The sequence below is a fragment of the Lates calcarifer genome, linkage group LG20 (genome assembly GCF_001640805.2).
Source record: "Lates calcarifer isolate ASB-BC8 linkage group LG20, TLL_Latcal_v3, whole genome shotgun sequence".
Lineage (NCBI taxonomy): Eukaryota > Metazoa > Chordata > Actinopteri > Centropomidae > Lates > Lates calcarifer.
The window spans coordinates 15,156,833-15,177,129 of NC_066852.1; the positions used below are offsets into that span (position 1 = coordinate 15,156,833).

The 20,297-nt window shown below is 42.7% G+C and overlaps 3 protein-coding genes and 1 non-coding gene across 4 annotated transcripts; all 4 read right to left on the reverse strand.

Moving 5' to 3' along the window:
- Window positions 1–18: 18 nt before the first annotated feature.
- On the reverse strand, window positions 19–6,528 carry smpd1 (sphingomyelin phosphodiesterase 1). The gene is made up of 9 exons (XM_018692093.2): window positions 6,303–6,528; window positions 5,847–6,110; window positions 4,103–4,423; window positions 3,548–3,828; window positions 2,916–3,089; window positions 2,468–2,639; window positions 2,140–2,216; window positions 1,471–1,616; window positions 19–1,384 (listed from the first exon to the last, which is right to left on the reverse strand). The coding sequence occupies exons 2-9, from the start codon at window positions 6,063–6,065 to the stop codon at window positions 966–968; spliced, it is 1,809 nt and encodes a 602-aa protein (XP_018547609.1). The 5' UTR covers window positions 6,066–6,110; window positions 6,303–6,528; the 3' UTR covers window positions 19–965.
- A 582-nt stretch (window positions 6,529–7,110) lies between these two features.
- Window positions 7,111–14,375, reverse strand: ilk (integrin-linked kinase). Its single transcript, XM_018691774.2, has 13 exons — window positions 14,164–14,375; window positions 13,491–13,649; window positions 11,233–11,398; window positions 11,024–11,119; window positions 10,726–10,822; window positions 10,518–10,601; window positions 10,351–10,436; window positions 10,142–10,251; window positions 8,549–8,676; window positions 8,263–8,384; window positions 8,075–8,174; window positions 7,736–7,866; window positions 7,111–7,647 (listed from the first exon to the last, which is right to left on the reverse strand). The coding sequence occupies exons 2-13, from the start codon at window positions 13,577–13,579 to the stop codon at window positions 7,498–7,500; spliced, it is 1,359 nt and encodes a 452-aa protein (XP_018547290.1). The 5' UTR covers window positions 13,580–13,649; window positions 14,164–14,375; the 3' UTR covers window positions 7,111–7,497.
- Window positions 14,376–16,102: 1,727 nt separating this feature from the next.
- On the reverse strand, window positions 16,103–18,081 carry timm10b (translocase of inner mitochondrial membrane 10 homolog B (yeast)). Its single transcript, XM_018691778.2, has 3 exons — window positions 17,780–18,081; window positions 17,602–17,697; window positions 16,103–17,136 (listed from the first exon to the last, which is right to left on the reverse strand). Exons 1-3 carry the CDS (start codon window positions 17,804–17,806, stop codon window positions 16,534–16,536), a joined length of 726 nt encoding a protein of 241 aa, XP_018547294.1. The 5' UTR covers window positions 17,807–18,081; the 3' UTR covers window positions 16,103–16,533.
- A 918-nt stretch (window positions 18,082–18,999) lies between these two features.
- trnal-aag (transfer RNA leucine (anticodon AAG)) lies at window positions 19,000–19,071 on the reverse strand. The gene has a single exon. It is a non-coding gene; the product is annotated as a tRNA-Leu (tRNA).
- Between the last annotated feature and the right edge of the window lie 1,226 nt (window positions 19,072–20,297).

Genomic DNA, 20,297 nt, shown 5'->3' on the forward strand with positions numbered 1-20,297 from the left:
CAAACAAGTGGGCAAAAGTATGAGATACCATCTTTTATTCATAATTTATACAATCTCTTTAAATTATTGCATTCTTTGCATTTGTTGTCATGCTCATGTTACACCACAGGTCGTATAGATGACGATCTGAGAACATTTCCAAGCTCATCACACTGGGTCTATCAAATGTACCCTCTATCAAACCTAAAAGTTAACTAGCCAACAAAAGAATTAAAGTGCAGACAGAAGTAAACCTCAGTGAGAAATACTGATCAGTCCTGATAAATATTCACAACAAAGTAAGTGGCCTACTGAATCATTTTACAACCTTCAAATCCTGACAAATGTTATATTAACATTGCATTGTGGGACAGGTTAAAAGGTCACATAGTTCTCACTTTTAAAGCAAACTTTCCGCAATGTCCCAAATGTACAAGAAAGCAGTTGAAGAAATCTTTCTTGTATGAAGAAAACCTGATGAAATCCATCCTCAAAGATATCAACAGTGAAAATGATTCTGAAGTTGTAGTGCACCAACATTTATGCAACTTTCAAAGTTGATGTTGTTGAGGATGGATATGTTTATGATAATTTTCCCTGACACAAGGCACCCAGTACAGTAGGACCACCAACTCTGAACAAGCCACTTAGCCCGAGCCGCTCTGTGCATTTCACGTAAACAGAACATTGGCATTGCAAAACGGCAACAGGCAACCCCAAGTCCTGTTGCTAAACAATCAGTTTCATGTCTTTGTAAAAACATTACTGGCATACGCAACAAAAGGCATAACTCTTCATACTCACTGTCAGGTTTATGAAATCCACATAAACTGATACAGTAATGAATAATGGCCAAAGTGACTTTGTTAAACAAACATATAGCGATCCTTGTTGAGCTACCAGCAACAGGAAAAATTTACTTTTTTGGCTCAATTTCATATTTGGTCCTATTGCTTTTTCCCTTCCCCACCCATTCAAACCTCAGATCAACAGAGAGTTTTTCTGGCAGCCTTCACCAAGTTTCCTCCAAAACCACTGAGCAGGTCGCACTGCTCCAGCTCATCGTAGCGCCCGCTCCGCAGAAAGCAAAGCACCGTGGTTTTGCACGTCTCCTTGCAGGGCTCCGACACGTGTCCTTTATGTCTGAAGTACCAGAACTTTTGGAAGACTCTGTCATTGTTGATGAAGGCCCGCATCAGTCCGTTGTAATCAGAAGGGAACAGACTGGAAAGACCGTAGGCCTCGGTGGCGCGGTACAGCAGTGTCCATTTAGGGTTCGGTTCGGGGCTGAGGGGCGCCTCTGGGCGGTGGTTTGCCTCTGTGAGGTTCAGGATGAAGGTTTCGTGGTCGAGCACTAGGCGAGAGCTGCCTCGGTAGTTCCCGTCAACATAGTAGACACGGTATCCTGGAAACAGAAAACCAATTCGATTTCTTAGTTGTGTTGTTTCTTCCTTCTGATATGTTAGATGCTCAGCTGGTTTATGAACTCACCTGGGTTAAGATTAACATACGTAGTGACACTGGGAGCAATGAACGCTACTCCCAGCGGGCGAGTCATGGTTGCCTCGTCATAAAACATTTGGAACTCATCCAAATGTGTATGGCCAAAAAACTGTCCAGTGATTGTACTTTCATATCTAGAAAAAAAAAAAAAAAACAACAACCAACCAATCAGAAGAGAGATATGAGACAGGTTGTAAAGTCAGGCTGTCACATGCAGCGACTTTAACTACAGCAGGACTCTGACCTAAAACTAAACAACACATTTTATCATTGCATAAGCAGACACAGAAAACCGCATGATGCAAGTGACTCGACCATGCAAAAAAAGACAAGAGGAAGTCAAACAAGAGTTGCCAGTGATAAGTCAACCACATTCAATTATCTTCACATCTGCAAATAGTCCAAAGAGTTTCAGACTACTGGTGATCTGGACTGATTACCATAGACTGGCATTATGTTTCGAGTAGAAGGGGAAATGTGTGCTCTGCGTTATATTCTGTCACTGCTGATTGAAGAGAAGTTAATCTCCGTCCCTTAGTGACCACAGCAAGTAAACAGGACACAAAATGTTGATCTGCTGCTGCAGTCGTCTTTAATACACTACAATGTCAATTTCTATCAAGTTCTGGGATTCTGCATCTTCATCGGTGTAGCTACCTGTTGACGATGTGATAGTAGTTCCAGCTCCAGCTGCCGAGACAAAGGCCAGGCGGGATGTGACCGATGATATGTACCTAATTAAAGCAGGAAGTGACAGGAGGATTACTGTACAATAAAAATATATTTTTATTGCAGTCCCATTACCAGCTGCTAGAGAACAGTAAAAATAAAAACACAGCGAGTCATCGTCTATACTTGTGTTCTTTCAGTTTTACAATGTTAAGTGAACAAATCTCAAAGTCTTCTTTTAAGTTATTAATGTTAAGCCTTCTCGAACTCCTGCTTTGTTCATGTCCTCCTAAGATTTATTTGCTGCTCTACTCACCTTCTCTCCCTTGTCCTCACTGGCCTGGAGTATATGGACTAGCCACTGCAGCTGGTTAGCAGGGTCAGTAGAGTTCACCATCAGCCAGAAGTTTTCTCGAGCACAAAAGTTCATGTTGAGAGAAACCACCCTGAGACCAGGCTGAATCTCCACCGTGTAGAATCCTCCATATCTGAAATGACACACATGGACAAAGCTGAAGCACGTCATCAGAAAGTGACAGCTGACTCTGTGGGATCCCACCAAAATTTGAAACCCTTTGTATAGGGAACAATATCCTGAGAAATGTGACCGCTTCTGTTTCCAAACAGCAGGATGTGTTCTACAGAAACTGCAGTTCCTGCTTTATTTAGCAGCATATTTTAACAGCATTTATGTCTTATCTACAGGTCAGCCTGACCTGTGCAACAATGTCAACACAAATCTCACATTTAGATAAAATAAAAACCTTAAAGTCTTCAAAGCCTGCTCTGGTAACCACGCCGACCATTCCTCTGCCATCGTATCGTAGAGCCAGGAGGAAGATCTGTTGCCGTGAATGAAGGGCGGAGGGAAGCTGTTCACTGGGGTGCTCTCATGGTTCCCTACAGCAGGGTAAACGGTCACATTAGGTCCAAGATGCCTGCACAGAAGATAGGAGGAGGAGGCGAGGAGTCAGTAACTGTTTGGATCAGTATCAGGTGACACGTGATAGACGTCTGATTAGAGTAGCAGCAGCAAATACATCCTGAATACTATCAACGGGCTTTGAGTTAAATAACTGTGTTATCCAGACTTTCAAATAGCAGCCGTCAATCACCAACAAGATGATTGGATGGAATTATTTCTTATATTATTATTATATTTTATATATACAACCTGTGCTCTTATTGCTAAGCTGACCTGTTTTCTCATCCTGGGCATTTCACAGTACCACTGACCCTGTGTTAACCTACATATGACTCATAAAGCTGAAAGGCTTCAACACCATGTTTCATCAGTTATTCTATTAAAAACTACACTAACAGCTGAACAGTTTCTGGTAAAGACAGAAAGGAGCTCATGTCAAAAAACTCAAAGTCAGTCTTAAAGAAAAATTACTTGTGGATGAGCCTGGAGATGACTGTAAGCTCTGACAGCTGTTGTTTCCTGGTCTGAGACCACACATTGTGTGCTGGTATATCTCCGGTCCAGTAGACCCAGTCCCAGGGTCCGGCTTTGGCCGCATTTTCCAGGAGGTTCTCCACGGTACGTAGAGGCAGGTCACACTTACTGTAGGTTCCCCAGTACCCAGCCTCTCTCCGCCTCCAGCTGGGAGAGCCTGAGTCTTTACGGCAACACAGAGGATCCTTGCAGTCTGCAGCGCTGCCGGTTTGATACTCCTGTCAGTGGAGATGATTTTTTTTTTTTTAAAGCAGGTCTGGATCCAAAACAAAATCAGGTGACCAACATCATGCCAGTATTTTTTGGTTTAGTCATTGCAGATTTCCCAACATTCTTCACAGTAAATCAGTAACTTTAACCTTTGGGACCTAAATACAGTGTGCAGTCCAGTGTCCACTATCAGTATGAAACTCCAATACTTTATTCCAACTGGGACTTTAAGGTGATACGAAAAAAGTATGTTAACACACACATATACATACATACACTCACCTGGTCTAAGTGGATGTCAGTTAAAAACAAGACCCTGCTCTGTGGAGATCCAGGTTTGGGAGGGGAGGGTGGCGTAACAGGGGGCTTAGGGACTTTTGGCAAGGTGATGTTCCAGGGTGCGTAGATGTCAAATTTACCACAGGAAGGTCCCACCAGCAGGGCGCACGCCTCACTGGGCCACAGCAGGGACTCCTGCAGGGCCCGGATGAAGTCATCCCTGAACAGCTCTGTTATTTCTCGACACACCTGCTCATCAGCCAGATGGAGGCGGATACATGCCTCGCCAACTGCGTGTGCCACTCGCTCTTCATTTGCATCACTCTAGGTGAAGTAACAAAAACGGTGAAAAGGATTAAAGAAGTGCTGTTAAAATAACGCTTCACCGACCGATGTCAAAACCTCAAACTTCCTGAAAAAGCAGCCAGGCTGAAATCAGGTTGAATCATCTAAAAATCCCAACTCACTAGATCACAATATGACACTTAACATTATATTAACTCATTAAATCACACTGTTGAATCAGTGCAGCACTTAAGTGTAATATTTACGCTTTGGAACATTAAAAACTAATCTGGCCAGTTCAGAAAGTGTGTTTCTGAGGTCAACAGCTGTAGCTCCTGGACAACAGGAACACTTGAGGTCCACAAAGTGACCACATGATAAAAATGTCTCAAGCATGTTTTTTCTGCTAAATGGGGATTTTCAAAAAAAGACGTTTTCAGGGACCAGAACAAGAAGTGGGCCCTCTCCATGCGGGTTCCCTCAGTGTCACATGCTGCTGCATTTTCCTGCAAACTTGAGTAACCCTGTATAAGAGAGGTCACTGGCATTAGCCTATATCAAATGTGGTCGCTAAGTAGTATGTGTGCGTTAAGCAACAGGAAGGGAATTACTCACATTCTTGTCATACCAACCTAACTGTACTTCTATCACAATTTAACTAATAAATCTGTATAGATCTTGAATTCCATCATTTTCAAACTGACAGGCGCTACAACAATCAGTGAAAGAACACTGTGAGTTTAAGCAATAATGCAGCTCACAGCTTAGTCTGTGTCAGAAATCTTTAACTGCTTATAAATGGAACAAAAAGAAGTGGGCAAACAGAAAACAGCACAATGATGTTTTTAAAAAGTTACTCTTATATTGGTCATTATTAGGGTAATTAACAGCGTTCCTCTTGACGGTTTATTGGGGTTTGAGTCAACTTTTCGCTAGAGGCTGTAGTTTAAGGTGCTTTAATTGTTTTGCATTATATAGAGAGATGTAATCCACCATCATTATCAGAAAAACACCTCTTGATCCAACAACCATCTCCAGAGTGACCTTAAAGTTGAATTAACACCTTATCTAACAAATGTAACACAAACTGAAAAGTATCGCAGCATTTAATGCTGAGCTGTCATGCTGTATGATAAATGTGTAATGGCAGCTACATTTTTGTTTGTTTTGTTTTTGGATACATTGGCCCAAATTTCCTTTTTCCTGTTTGGACCTTGCTTCTACTTTTACTCTGCTAATAAATAATTTTCTGACTCCCTGGACTTTTCTGTACGTGGCTGGTTAGGCTTACAGTTTAATGATATTACTGGTTGTAGCTTCTCTCAGTTTAAATGTAATTAATTAAATGTAATTCAAGATCATTTAGGCGATAATTTTGGTGAGGCCCATGGGTAGTCACACTCTGTAAGGTACAGCAGCATCCTCTTTAATAACCTGAGTAAAAAACATTTTAAAGTTTTACCAGAAGGGCGATATCAAGGATGGTGAAGACTGCTTTGCACAGCGGGCAGGTGACATTTCTCCAGTTAAATCTGACTCCCAGGCGGCTGAACTGCTCCATGAACACCAGGCTGGGCTTCCCAGAGGTCGGGGCCGGATGGCAGGAACCAAACAGCGGCAACATTGTCAGCAGACAGCAGGTTATCAGTCCAAAGGAGGACAGCAGTGTGGGGAGCCTCATTGTCCTGACAGCAGGTGTCCTCCGAGAAGTGTCTGCTGGCAGCCTCTGTAAAGGACATGAACAAAACACTGACAAAAAGCGAGGGGCGTCCAGGAAGTAGCACTGCAACTTTACACTTCTGTCTGAGGATAAATGACTCACAAACACCCGCAGAGAGAAACTGTTCCGCTGCCTGTGAACCGGCAAACGGCTGCTAAGAAAACAGCTAACTAGCTACCCGTCAGTCTGCCGCTGTACCTCTAAAAAACAAGGTGCCGACCGGAAGGGTCACCGTCGTCGTCTCCTCCCGGCTGAGGCGCGGAGGTGGTGAACAAAGGCAGGTTAAAAAACTCAAGACGGTCCCGCTTCCACCTCCACGAAGAGTAGCGAAACAGGCTCGGTAAGCTCCTCACCGCTACGCCCGTCAGCCAGCAGCACACTGCTTGTTATGGTCCGAGTCCCACTGCTCGGTCTTCTGAAAGGCACGGGAGGTCAGCTGACTCGTCACGTGCTCAGGTTTTTTTTTTTATTTGCCTCTCCTCCGAGCAAATTTGTGACATGAACTGCAGCTGTCTGATCTCTTAATTGCTCCAGAAGCTTTTTTTTTGCGATAGAGGAGTGCTGATTTTTCAGTTTTTCCTCCCGTATTGTCCAGTATGTTTGTACTTTTTGTTCGTTTACCTTTCATACTTTTAAAGGACGGAACTTCCTCGTTTCTGCATCATGATGTCAGTCATACTACAACAAACAGAAACTCCTATCTACCCTCAAGATAAATATAAGATACTGCACCCTCAGAAAATCCATTAGAGGGATTTCACTTGTTATCATACATGCCTGACTCTTTCTGTGACAGCTGCACCAAAAAAAGGGAAGCTGTCTGCAACTTAGAGCTTCACTACTGAAGCTGTGTTTGACTGTAACTTCTCATCACATGGTCCCTTTATTGAGACTTCCAGCCCCATCTTGTGGCCTTCATCAGTGGATAGAGAAGAAAGCCACAAGGTTTGGCTGAAAACTTTTTTTTTTTTTTTTTTGAAACAAACAACAGCAAAGGACAAGGACATTTTTGTCATAAATATAAAATATTTATTGCATTGGCATTTGTTCATGTGTATAAAAGCAGTGTTTCTATACACATTTCTTTGGATCAGTTTCTGAGCAGTTTAATCACTGAATATAATCCACACTGGACTATAACGTTTGCCAGTGTTTCAGTTTAAGCTATAATAAAAGAGATAGACATAGATAGGCCAAAGAACATTTATACCTCAGATTTAAATTATACAGAGAAAAGCAATGTAATACTTATTGTTTGAACTGTGTAGCTAAAGTGGTCTCCGACATTATTTACAGCAGCTTAGCAGATACATGATTGAAGTGAAGATAAAAAGTGGTTTGATGATTTTAAAAAAACATAATAACAAGAGTGTACAAGTTGCCTCAGAGGCGTTCACTTGTCTTGCATCTTCTCCAGGATCGGAACAATCATGTCAAACTTGGGTCTCTTGGCTGGGTCTTCGTTCATGCAGAGCCTCATTAGCTTACAGATGTGAGGTGAGATCCCTGGAGGAATGGTGGGTCGGAGACCCTCGAGAGCCACCTGAGGAGTGAGACACAAAATCGATGCTCATATTCTAAAAACGTGCAAAAGCTTGGTCGGTGGGTAGATAAACACGGCACCTACATACCTTCATGCCTATCTCCATGTGTGAGAGGTCAGCAAAGGGCACCTCCCTGGTAACCAGCTCCCACAGTAACACCGCAAAGCTCCACATGTCAGCAGACCTCCTGTTGATGTCTTCGGGCCTCTTCTGCAGGGCTGGAAAAACAGAAACATAACGGGACAACGCAGAGGGTTTGTTTTTATTCCGTAACACAGGCAACACACCAGATGAGCCAGCATGACCACCACTGAAGAGGGACTAAATTATATAGCACAGTTCGTTTTAAACTGAATGACTCAGAAAGTTTTCAGGAGGCATTACGGGAGCAGGAAGTAAGTGGGAATGAAAAAGAGGAATAAATACCTTCAGGAGCCATCCATGCTGGAGAGTACATGCGACCAGGACACTGGAAGGAGAACTTTGCATCTGCCATGCTTATTCTGGCCGTCATGTCCTCATCGATCTGCAAATTCATCACGTCGGCTTAACAGTGTGTTGGTGTGAAGGCAGCGATAAACTAAGATGCTTCAGTGGGCAGAGGCAGCACTCACCATGACATGCTTACTGTTGACGTAAAGCCGCGAAACCATTGGTTCCAAGGTGTGGAGGAAAGCCATGCCACTGGCAATGTCCAACGCAAACTTCACTGCTTGGTTTTGGTCGACCACCAGAGCTGAGGAACAAGAGGAGAAAGACGATGGAGCTCAAACAAACAAGGAGGTGGAGATGTCTTCCATCTACAGTGACAATCCTCAACCACAGTGCTTTGGGGCTGGCAAAAAATTTGAATCCAAATTTTATTAAGTCCCATTTCATGCATGTTCGTGAATGACTTACTAGTGCCCTGGTGGAGTATGTTGTAGAGGGATCCGTACGGCATGTAGTGGGTGATGATGATGGGGTGAGGGGATGGGGGTGACTGACAGGCCCCGAGAACAGGCAGAATGTTTGGATGAGAAAAGATCCTAGGGAGACACGACAGACAGAGAGAGAGAGAAAGTGTGTATACTGTTTAAAAAAGAGGAAAACAAGTATGTATTTATATCTTTGAAGAGGGAAGTGTTTCTCCACAAATAAGGAATTAAGCAGTTCACAGTTCGAGGGAGACCCCAGTTAGAAAAAGATATCAAGACGAGGAAAAAAGCTTGTTCTGCATTAAGGAAACTCCATTATTGTACACCACATCTGTATCATCTGCAGCCCTTAAATGTTAAGTTGAGCAGTGGGTTTTCATTACCTGAAGATCTTTCGTTTTTGCAGTCCATGTCAGGTTTTATGTTGCCTCTGAATTCTTCAGTGCACTCAACCCAAGTACTTTTATGTTGGAATCAGTTCATAAGAAGAGGGCAAGAACTGGAGCCAACTTGGAATAACACTGCCAAGTTCTTCCTATTGCACACTCAGCCTTCCTGGTGGGGAATCATTCTTTGACTTGGCGTGCTCCGAGGTTTCTCTCATTCCTGTCCTATTAAGGTTTTGTTGTGAGTTTTTCTTTTCACTTAATGACAGTCTGAGGTTGGTAGCACTGATTGGGTTTAGGTAATGTGCTAATGTGCTTTTCTTTCTGTTGTGTTTTGTTTGTTTGATTTATACTTTTTGTTAACACATCATTTTATTCTGTGATCTGTTTTGATTCATTACATCTAGGTAGGATATTTCAGTGTTAAAACCTGTGACACATGCTTGTGAGTAGCTCCTCTCAGATATGCACACAACACAGCCATAATTATGTCAGTGATGATTCACTGAGTGCAGTGGTCCCTCTTGGAGTTAAACCTGTCTTAACGCACTCATATGAGTTGACTTTCAACTACCCAAAATCCTCTCTTGCAATTGTCTGTACATGCGTCAACAAGAAGAACTCTTTGTGCAATAATTTGGCGCAACAGCCACTAAAAACTGATACGAGAACATCAGCATGGGCCAAACCAACGACGACAAACAGGATTCAAAACAAGACTCCATTCTAACTATGATCAATTTAATTTCATGTTGTAACGTGCTTCATGTTTACTAACGGAGCGAGGGTTTGTGGGATTTGTTTCTCACACTGCAGAGCAGAACATGTGACGCAGTGAACGGGGCCAAGGAATACTTCACCACAACACCAACCCAAACCCATTCCTTTGACCTCCGACAATAAAAACTCCTCTGCTCATTGCACAAGATCCTATGTTCTCTTTGACCACTGGCCTCAATCACCACCAATCACTCACATCCAGCCTCACATTAGCACTGTGTGTTTACACGGACGTGAAGAGGGAGGAAAAAACAAAACAAAACAAAAAAAAGAGGAAACAGCAGAACCAAATCTATCAGTCTCAGTTTATGGGAGCAAACAGATTAAAAGCATGTGATGCTCATAATTGAACCCTGATATCTCTATTCTGTGAGCAAACACCACAGGAAATACTGTTAAAGGCCAGAAACCTGAGTTTTGGATGTTCCTCGTTGAAGTCTCTGCTCTTCCTGGTGGTCCAGTCTCTCACCTGTAGCACCTTCACGACAATCTCATCCCCTTGCCACCGACCCTGCCACAACTGCAGACACAACACATGGTCTAATAAGCAACAGAGGAGCTAAAAAATAAAAAAATTAAAAGGAGTAAAGCACGGGAATAAACACGGAGCACAACGGACCTCTCCAGACTGGTTTTCATTGATCTTTGCCAGGAGTGAAAGCTGTTTATAATCAATGCCGGCCTGCTTGTTGAGGGTACCATTACCTGAAGGAGCAAAAACACAAACAATCAAACAAATATCCTGATCTGATATGTTGACTCATTCCTTTTTCGAATGTTACTCACGAGGTCTTGTTCGCATGGTGCCCTTCCAGAAAGTTTCCTTATAAGGGACTTTGGTCATACTCTGGCCCATTTTCTCTGCCTTTTCTAATAACATTAGCAAAAGAAGTAAACAACACAAAATAAAGTGGTGATAATGCTGACATGGTGATTTTTCTTTTCACAGGAATAACCTGTTAATGTGTTAAAATGCCCACAAATGACCTCTGACCTTGAAGGAGCTGTCGTAGGTGAGGCTTGGCCTTATCCAGAGGTGTCTGTCCATACCTGTTACATATACACACCTGGGCACCACTGGCCACCAAGTCCTAAGAAAAAGGGGTTGCACAAACGTTGTTGTGTACAGATTAGATTACAGGCGTGGGTTTTGGATTCAAAGCAATATGAGTTCCATACACACACACAAAAAAATAGTGTAGTGGCCATTTCTCCCCACAAGAGGGCAATTTTTTAACCAACAGATTGTGTCAAAAGAAGAGGAGGTGTGGAGGGGTGTGTGTGTGCCGTACCTCTGCCACTTCATCTTGACCCCAGAAGCAGGCGTAGTGGAGCGGTGTGTTCCCATGCTCGTTGACTGTGTTGGGGTCCGCTTTGCACTGAATCAGCTGCAGTTCACAGGTTCACAAGTTAGAAACGTGAACAACAAACCCAGTTCCCTCCCCTCAGACAGAGTATAACCATCACATGCAGGGCTCGTGTGTGTCTGATGTGTGTGTACCTTAGCCACGATGTCTCTGTGTCCGTGGCTGGAGGCGAGATGTAATGGTGTGTCATCTCCGCGGTTCATCACGTTGATTCGAGCGCCTCTCATGATGAGCATGTCGACAACACCGCTCCTCCCTTCCCTGCACGCCCAGTGGAGCGGGCTGAAACCGTGGTCATCACTAAAACACAAGCCACACACACACAGAATCAATAGGACAAATCCTAAAATACATTTTTAAGCAGCCTTTAAGACTACTTAGGATGTTTTTATAAGGTGGAAACATCTAAAAGTAAAGACATGTTGCTTTGAGGCCTGTGTGAGAAGTTGCTGGTGGCAACTCTGAGCTTGTATCAGCTGACAAAATACTATCTGTGTGGTTCTCTCTTTTACACCCAACTGCACAGGTTCTCACACCCACTACCTTCCAATCTTTATTTAGACTTAAGCACATGTTTCCTTTCTCTGCCCGCAAGCCTGTACCCATCTGACGGCCGGCCTGGTGATAAATATGTCTGATAAATATGTCTGCGCGAGCTGGAATGCCACCTAACATATGCAGAGACGCAAATCCACAGGCAGTGTACATAGCTGCACTGCTGCAGTCTACAAGGAGCCAAACTGTCACCTACGTGCGACTGGCCCCTTCACCCAACGGAGTCCTTTACATTAGCTGACCCCAGGGCAGCTGCCGGGGCTTCTCGCAACTCCCTGCAAAGCCACAGACTCTGAGCTAGTATGTTTAACAATGAAACTCAACAGGGCTTGTATAGTCTGTAGGAAATAGCTGCAGTACTAGCTCACACTAAAGTGAAATAGCAGTTAGTCACATTCTCTGTCAATTCTGATCCAGCATTGTTGGCAGATAGTTCATAGTCTGTACAACGCTGTGTGCTATAAAAAGTAACAGAGGGGAAAAAAACTCAGGAATGACAGAGCGGAAAATACACAGAGGAATCCTCAGCTAGACATTCTCTCTCTCTCTCTCTTTTTCATGTGTCTTCCTGTGTCACTCGCTCCCGAGGGAGATCTGAAAAATCCACTTCCTAGTAAGCAACATATTTTCCAATATACTGTACATATTATTGGTTACTCTGAAGGAAGAAACAAAAAAACAAAAAGAGGTCGGTTCAGAGAGTTGAGCCTGCTCAGAGTAACAGCCAGAGCAGGCCTCCAGCATAATGACTGGTCTCTCAGATGTTTATGTGGGACTGCAGCGAGCTGCCTGAGAAGCTCTGTCAGCGAGGGCCTGGCCCTGTATGGAGTTGAAGGGAGGAAATGGCCTTGGCTGTTGCGTGGTTGGCTAGCAGCTCTGTAGCCCTCAAAGTCAACGTCAACAAACTGCACATATATGGCCTGGCCCAAGAATGAGATAACCAAGGTCTTTAGCAGTGAGGTCTTCTAGTTTCTTTTGAGCGAGGAAATTATGTAAACAGGCAGACGCGCTCTGCATGTCCTCAACATTTTCAAAAAATCTGATAGGACTGTAAATCATGATTTATATATTCATCTGCTGCTCACAGTTTAGATAAGTTAATTATTTTTAATGCAAAAAATGTCACAATTGTGAATAAACTGATCCCAGAAAACAGACATCTAAAAAGTGTCAGTTTTGTCTGGTTATGCATATAAAATCCCAGCTATTCAACTTAAAACAATTACCTGATTATTAGATGTGCTATTAATTTTCTTTCAATCAACTTAATTTTTCAGCACTATAATAAGTCTGTCTGTGCTTTTCAGTCTGGTGTGGGATGAGTGTTAGGTCATAGTCTGTTGTCTGAGTCATTCAGATCACCACACAACCTCCCCAAATAATCACCAACTGCTTTTATACACACACACACACACACACACACACACAGTTTTTGGGGGATGACATCATAAGGAGAGAAATCCAAGAAGAAAAGGAGGAAAAAAGAAGTAGAAACTGGGCTGGAATTACCAAAGCTGGGTGATGTTCAGCAGAATGCGGAGCTGCAGGGAGAGCACAATATGGAAACTATTTGACCACCTCTAATGCGCCAAGGATCACTTTATATGCACACACACACACACACACATACACAGCAGCACAGATTCATTCACCTACCATACCAAATGTGGTACGTTTGCTATAAAGTGTCATCAATCAAGACTGAACTCTGCGTGTTACTGCACAGACATCACACACCACAGCTCGCCTCTGACGTCTGCGAGAAGATGAAGGCAGCCGGTCCCACTGCAGTCACCTTCAAAGCTTTGAGAGCGTGTACAAGATATTATCTCCTTACCCCAGGTTGAGGTCATTCTCTGTGTTGTCCAGCCACAGACGAACAGCCACAGAGTTTCCTTCCCGACACTGTGTGAAGATGTCATCCATGGTTATACTGTGGGTTCCCTCTTTTGACTCTTTGCTCTTTCAGCCTCCTCTGAGATCAGGAGCATGTAGCCTGCAAAAGGTGTTTTAGAAAAAAGACTCCTGTTGAGGTTTGTACAGATTCTTCTGCCCATGCATCTTCCAGGGAGCTGATATAAGCAGGTAAACAAACATTACTCACTGTCTTTTGAGCCTAGCTTGACCTCTTTAAAAGTTAATGTCCAAAATGGGGAATGAATCTGTGATGAAAAGTACACTATACCCTCATGTCTGAGCCTCACTTTACATTATATTTTGACTTTTATGGAATTTTTTAAACAATCATTTGAATCCAGTCTTTAAAGTTTAATACTGGGAAGAGTCCAGCCATATGAAATTATGAAGCCAAGCACTGAAATAGCTGTACATTCCCACATTTCCCCCTTGGCTTTATCTTCCTCCGTGGACTCGGATGGGCTGGCCAGTTTGATCACTTTGAAATCTATTGTTAAAAAGTCAAAATGAAGTTGAACATCCACAACAAAATCCTCCCGAGCACAAAGGAAACAAAGCTACCAAACAAACAAAAACGTTCTCAAAAGTCTTACCAGCTGCCAAACGGTCGATTTCTTGTCAGTTTCTTTTTTCTTTTCTTTTTTTTTCCCTTCTTCCTCCCCCCCGAAAGTCGGCCGTCTCCACAAATTTAAGAGCAGAGAATGGTCGCTCCGAGTCCACGCCCCGCTCCTCCGAGTTGATGTAGGCTACTGGTGAGAAGTGAGAGGGGGCTCTGCTGCTACTGGCTCTGCCCCGTCCCGGGACCGCTCGCACGACAGCGCCGCCTGCTGGAGGCAATGCAGTGCTACTACACCGAGGGGCATAACTTCTTATAGCCTATATATATAGTCCAGGGGCATGTAACTAAATGGGGCCGAAGACAACGAAGTCAGGTGAGGTAGGTGAGGTTTTTAAAAATTATTACTAATTACTTAACTAGCCATGATTGAGAATTAATTCCTTTGTATGAATATAAACATACATAAAGAAAAAAAGAATATCAAAAAACACATTTTTCTAAATGTATGACATCTTTATGTGTTTATTTTATTCATTTTTTGAATTGACTTCCCTGTAATATCTGCCCAGCTGTAATAAATTCAGAACTAGCAGTGGAACCTGACTGATGCTAACACTGACATCAAAATGAAATTACAGCGACAACAAATTTGTTTTTTCTTATATTTTTAGAGAAACACTTTTAATGAGGGACCCCAAAATTTGGTCAGGCTGACACTGAACACACAGCAGACACTTCTACTTGTCATAGCAGGAGAGACACAGGTGTTACTGATAACGCTAACGATGGCTCTGCCCTGTTCAAGTGTTTCACCTTCGTTAATTTGATTGTTTGCACCTGGGACATGTCAAGATGTCTCTACTGTTACAGTTGAAAAATAAACATGTCATTGCTGTCTGTTGGCCAGACTATGTAATGACTGCTTTATCAGCCTGTATGTTTCAGCAGTAATAAATGTTGATTCACATATGAATATATTTCACTGAAGACATTGCCACATTCCAACTGAATTCCATTCACCTTCAGTTTCAGGGTCCTGACTGAGCATGTTGGTTCACTCACTGTCACATCTTACTGGGACATTTGAATAGAGCAGAGCCATTGTTAACATAATTAGTAACACCTGTGTTTTTTCCTGCTATGACAGGTCAAAAGCCTTGCTCATGTTGTATCGTATGTATTTCTGTGCCTGATACTGATATCAAAGTTTAAGGAAATATCATTATTAAACAATGTGACCATGATATTTATTCTACTTATCAGGACACTTGACAGTTTATAGTTGGCCTCTATGTTGTACCAGCAATATAACTGTATAATTTGTTTTATATTTTCATTACAATTGGTTGTCCTTAGTGTGCACTGACTTTTTCCTCCACCAATTCATAACAGTTGAGTATCTCACAGCAGCACTGATCATCAGTGTTTCCAAAAGAGACACTTGAAATATTATATTGAAAAATGTGTTTTTGGAAAAATGATACTTATTCCATATGCTGATGTAAATGACAAAACCTCTTGTCTTCTACTAGCTGGCTCCTGTCAGGGACTGTAAATCTTGTCAGTCAAACAATGGTGTGAACTAACCATGTTCATATTAAGTCTAAAGGACTCCAGTGTCTTGTACAGTCTTTAACTATCACAGCTGTTGGCTGACAGAGCATCACAAAGCTTGTGGTTGAGGAATAAAGCCGCTGGGAACGCTGTTTTAAGATCGCTTATCATGGCTTTGCTGCTGGATTAGAGAGCACATAACGTGCACAGTGCAAAGACAGGAAATGATGGGAGGAGAGAGAGGTGATGATATGCGACAAAGTTCATGAACTCGATTCACACCCACAACAGAGAGAGCATGTGGCATACGCCCCATCCCACTGCTGTGTTAGGATATCCGGCAGCAGGATGGCAACATTTGCAAACGAATACAACACGTTGTAATCGAAGCATTTAAAATGACAAACACATGACAAAAGTAATGAGTACTTGTATGTTTATTATTAATAATTATCATTTTTGCTGTTGCTTTGTCAACTTACAAAATAAGTATCAGGACTGAGTGTGTTTGGGGAATTATCAGACTGAGCCGTTCAGGATTCTGAAGGTCCAAATTTCAGTCCAAATGTGATCAGGCCTCCACAATCCAGGTCTGCAGACTAGACACTGATCACTGTGGAGCTCCTGCACATACACACTTATATACGCAAAACAACACAGCGGTTGAACACCTGGGATTTCACCCATCACAAGTTACCAGAGTCTAAAGTGAGGTCTTCAAGTTGCTGACTATTCTTTTAAGCAATACAGAGAACAGCATCACACTGGGGACTGCCTGTGATGGGGCCATGTCGCTAACAGTTTGACCACCTGAGACCCGACCCAGAATATTACTGGCCTGACAGAGAACCTATGGAGCCCTCTCTTGGCCTGACAGGCGCTCTGCAGATTGTGACACTGTAGGTGCAGCGACTGTTGACACAGACACATCCTCTGATAAGGAGGTTGGTTTAGGTGGCACAAACACAAGCGCTGAGCTCCCAGACTCAGTTTGGGCACCGGCTATGGGCGGCTGTACACAGCCTGTTGTATAAGATGGTCCATTGCCAGCTGTATTAGGTACTGAAGGATTTACAGTTTCAGCTGCAGGTGTGAGTGGTGTGGCAGCTGATAATTTGATTTCCGTGGCTGTTGTGGGTTTGGTTACAGCAGCATTCAACTCGACTGGAATATCTAATCCACCTGGCTTTAAGACTGAGCCGTGAGCCTCTGGTCCAACATCAGTCGCTAAAGGGGGAATCAGCGATGGTATCTGTGGGGGTGGAGGTGAGGTGACTGGGCTCTGAGATGCTGGCCCGGTAGACGCAGAAGCAGCTGCCTCTGCTGCCGCAGCCTTGTTCTCCATCTCCTCCATCCGGCGCTGCACCATCCGAGGCATCAGCTGCACATAGGTGCCCATGAGACGGTGGTTAGAGCGAATCAGCTTCCCCGCACAGCTGTCCACACAGCGCTCCTGGACAGACAACAGCAATCAGAGGCGATGAGTCAATGAGCACAGTATGGATTCATCAAACACTATTTGGCCAAAAGTATGTAGACTTGCTGTTCACACATGGTCTGGGGTTATTTTCTAAATCGTCACTCCTGTGGCCCATGCACAAAGTAATGTCACTGGCCTACACAGACCTCTGACCTCAACACCTTTGTCAGACATTATCACCCAGCATCAGTGGTCAGCCTCACTAATGCTCCTGCAGCTGAATAGGAGTAAATCCCTGCATTCAATCCAATGGTTTTAGAGAGAGATGCTCAGTAATAACATGTATGAGTGTCCGTATACTTTTGGCCATGTAATGTATGAGGAGGGAAACATTAGGTAAAGAAAAGGTGATCAGACACACAGTGGGGCAGATCAACCACAATCAAAGCCGCAGCTGTATGTATACATTATAGTTGACAAGGTAACTGCTCGTCATACCTCGTCCATGGTGAGGTTTCTGTAGTTGAAGTTGCTGGTGCATCGCTGGAAGCAGATCTCAGTCATGCGGTTGTAAACCAGGAGGAAATCCCGCAGCTACGAGAGATAAACAAACTCACCATCAAACCATATTCACTTGCAAATAAACTCAATGTAGCTGTCGATGAATGTGACTTACGTTTCTCAGTTGTTGGTCAGGATCCATCGCGATTCCGTCTGAAGCTGTCGACTAGTTAGCTAAAATGCTAACATGAGAGATGATAAAGCTAATGATTTAACTACGTTAGAGTTTCTCGATTCTTAAATGTCTGAGGTGAATAAAGGCGCAGTCCCGTAAGATTCACTTCACATGTCAGTTTATCACGTACGGCTAATCGCACTCAGACATGAACCAATGCATAGTGGATTAATGGCATGACATTCACATGCTCGCTGCCATGTTTGAAACGAAGATCGTCTACGCTCGTGAAGAGGCTTCGCTCAGAGAAATAAAAAAGTTCCATTTCCGGTTTGCAAAGCTAAAAGCTTGGCATTCAGTCGCATTTGTAGAAACTGTCAGTTATGTTTTTTTTTCCTGAGAGATTATAGAAGTAATAATTTATGTGTGGTTTAGAAAAAGTAAGTTATTTGTCAGCCCAATGATGACTCTTGATCCCAAAGATAATAGCAATATCTATCTATCTGCTTCTATATACATGGTTCTATTGATTTTTTTCTTAATCAATAGAAGCATAAAAGTCCTGAAAGCTAAACATTTTGAATAGTTTCTGTAGCAGGAAGTATACAGGAGTGGTTAGTTACAACCAAAAAAGGAGCAGAAGTAGAATGAAAAAAACAACTAAATGCAGAATCAAGTGTAAATGAGGTAGAAACTGCTAAAAGGTCAAATCAGCCACTGAGGGTTTGACTCAAACTGTTAAAAGTGAAAGAAAGAGGTATGAAGTACTAAACACTGGTTGAAGGTCATCCACCAATCAGTATGACCCATATGCGTCTCTCTCTCTCTCTCTGGTGGTGTGTGTGTGTGTGTAAACAGTACACTGACCAGAGAGGGTGTTAATAACTTAACGTCCATCACCTGTGTACAGGCAGCTGCAGTAAGCTGGCCCTGAATGAGACACTCACATTACTGAGTGCCTGTGTGTGTGGATGTGATGTACAAACATCTTAAAGGAAAAATCAGCTGCTGAAGGATTGACTCAAACCCTGTTGTTGTCTGTATCTCTCTGTGCAGTCAACTTCTTCCTCCAAACTGGTGATGTGGCATTTTAAGGCCCCACATCTCATGTATTTAAACAGCACCCACTCGACATGATTCACTGTCATGTAATTGTAGTGGCAAGATTACTCTTACTATTAACTGTACAACTATTTCTCAGCTGTGTGAGGTTAAAAGCAGGGCTTGTCTGGGATTTGAACCCAGGACCTCTCGCACCTTAAGCAAGAATCATACCCCTAGACCAACGAGCCAGCACATGTGACTGGTTACATCTGTATTTTTTTTTTTTTTTTTTTGCTGCTGAGACCTGTGATTGAACTCCTCAGACTGGTAATGTGTCAAAATGTGGTTCCACGTGATTTCATTGAGTCCAACAGCGCCCTCCTCTGGTCTCAGTCATATGTTTGTCTTACTGTGCATGACAGGCATGCCCCACAGACCAGTACATCATCCTTAAAATTCAGTTTGATAATGATAGGCACTGGCATAGATGAATTAAAACAACAATGATAATGACTAGATTTTGAAACATAAGGATATAAGGGAAATAATCATGAAATTGAATGCTGGGGACACATATAATAAACTGAATTTTACAATAAAGAATATTGTGCAGCAGAACAAACAAATATTAAAACTAAACTTATTTTGCTAATGTATTAAGATGTGTATGGTACAGTGGAGGAGCATGCTTTTACATGCATCACTAGGCTGAATAATAATAGTCTGATATCTCCACATATGACATTTCATCCTACAAAGATGGCTGCGCACTCCTGCCTGTCCTGAAATGAACAGTGTAGAAACTAGTGGGTAAAATAAAAGCCATGTCTTTATCCTCGTTCCCTAGAGAATCATAGACCAATGAAGAAGTTTGTGTCTTCTCATTACTGAGTCACTAAAAAAGTTTTCCTGATGTTTATTGTCTCATGCAGCCTCCAGGGGTTAAAAACGACATTTTGTCTGAGTTTTGAACACAGTTTCTGTTAAACCCTTCCACTGGCCCAGCAGAACTACCTCTAGACACTGTTTCACTACATCCTCAGAGCAGAGGATAAATGTGCTGAACAAAGATATTAAGGCACCTCTGAGGAGCAGGGCCTCATCCCTTTATACTAACAGGCTCAATGCAATAGACTAGAGAGGATGCATCATTTTGAAAAGCTTGTTGCATTGAGCTTCCAGTAGTTTTGTGAGGGATGAGTAGGACTCAGTGCAGTTCAGTTTAGTTTCACCCCCTCAGTTCATCAGACACGACAAGCTCAGCTAAGCTGACTGTAACTTTAATGTGATCAAAAAAACACAAATCAAAACAAATACCAAGGAACTATCTAATGATTTTTATTATTATTTGTCAACACATTTTAACATTTAACATTTTTACACAAAAATCATCTTGCATGCTTTTCATTACTTTTTTTTTATCCCACCACCACCCCCCCTCATCGGAGGACAAATAACTTTATTCTAAATTACT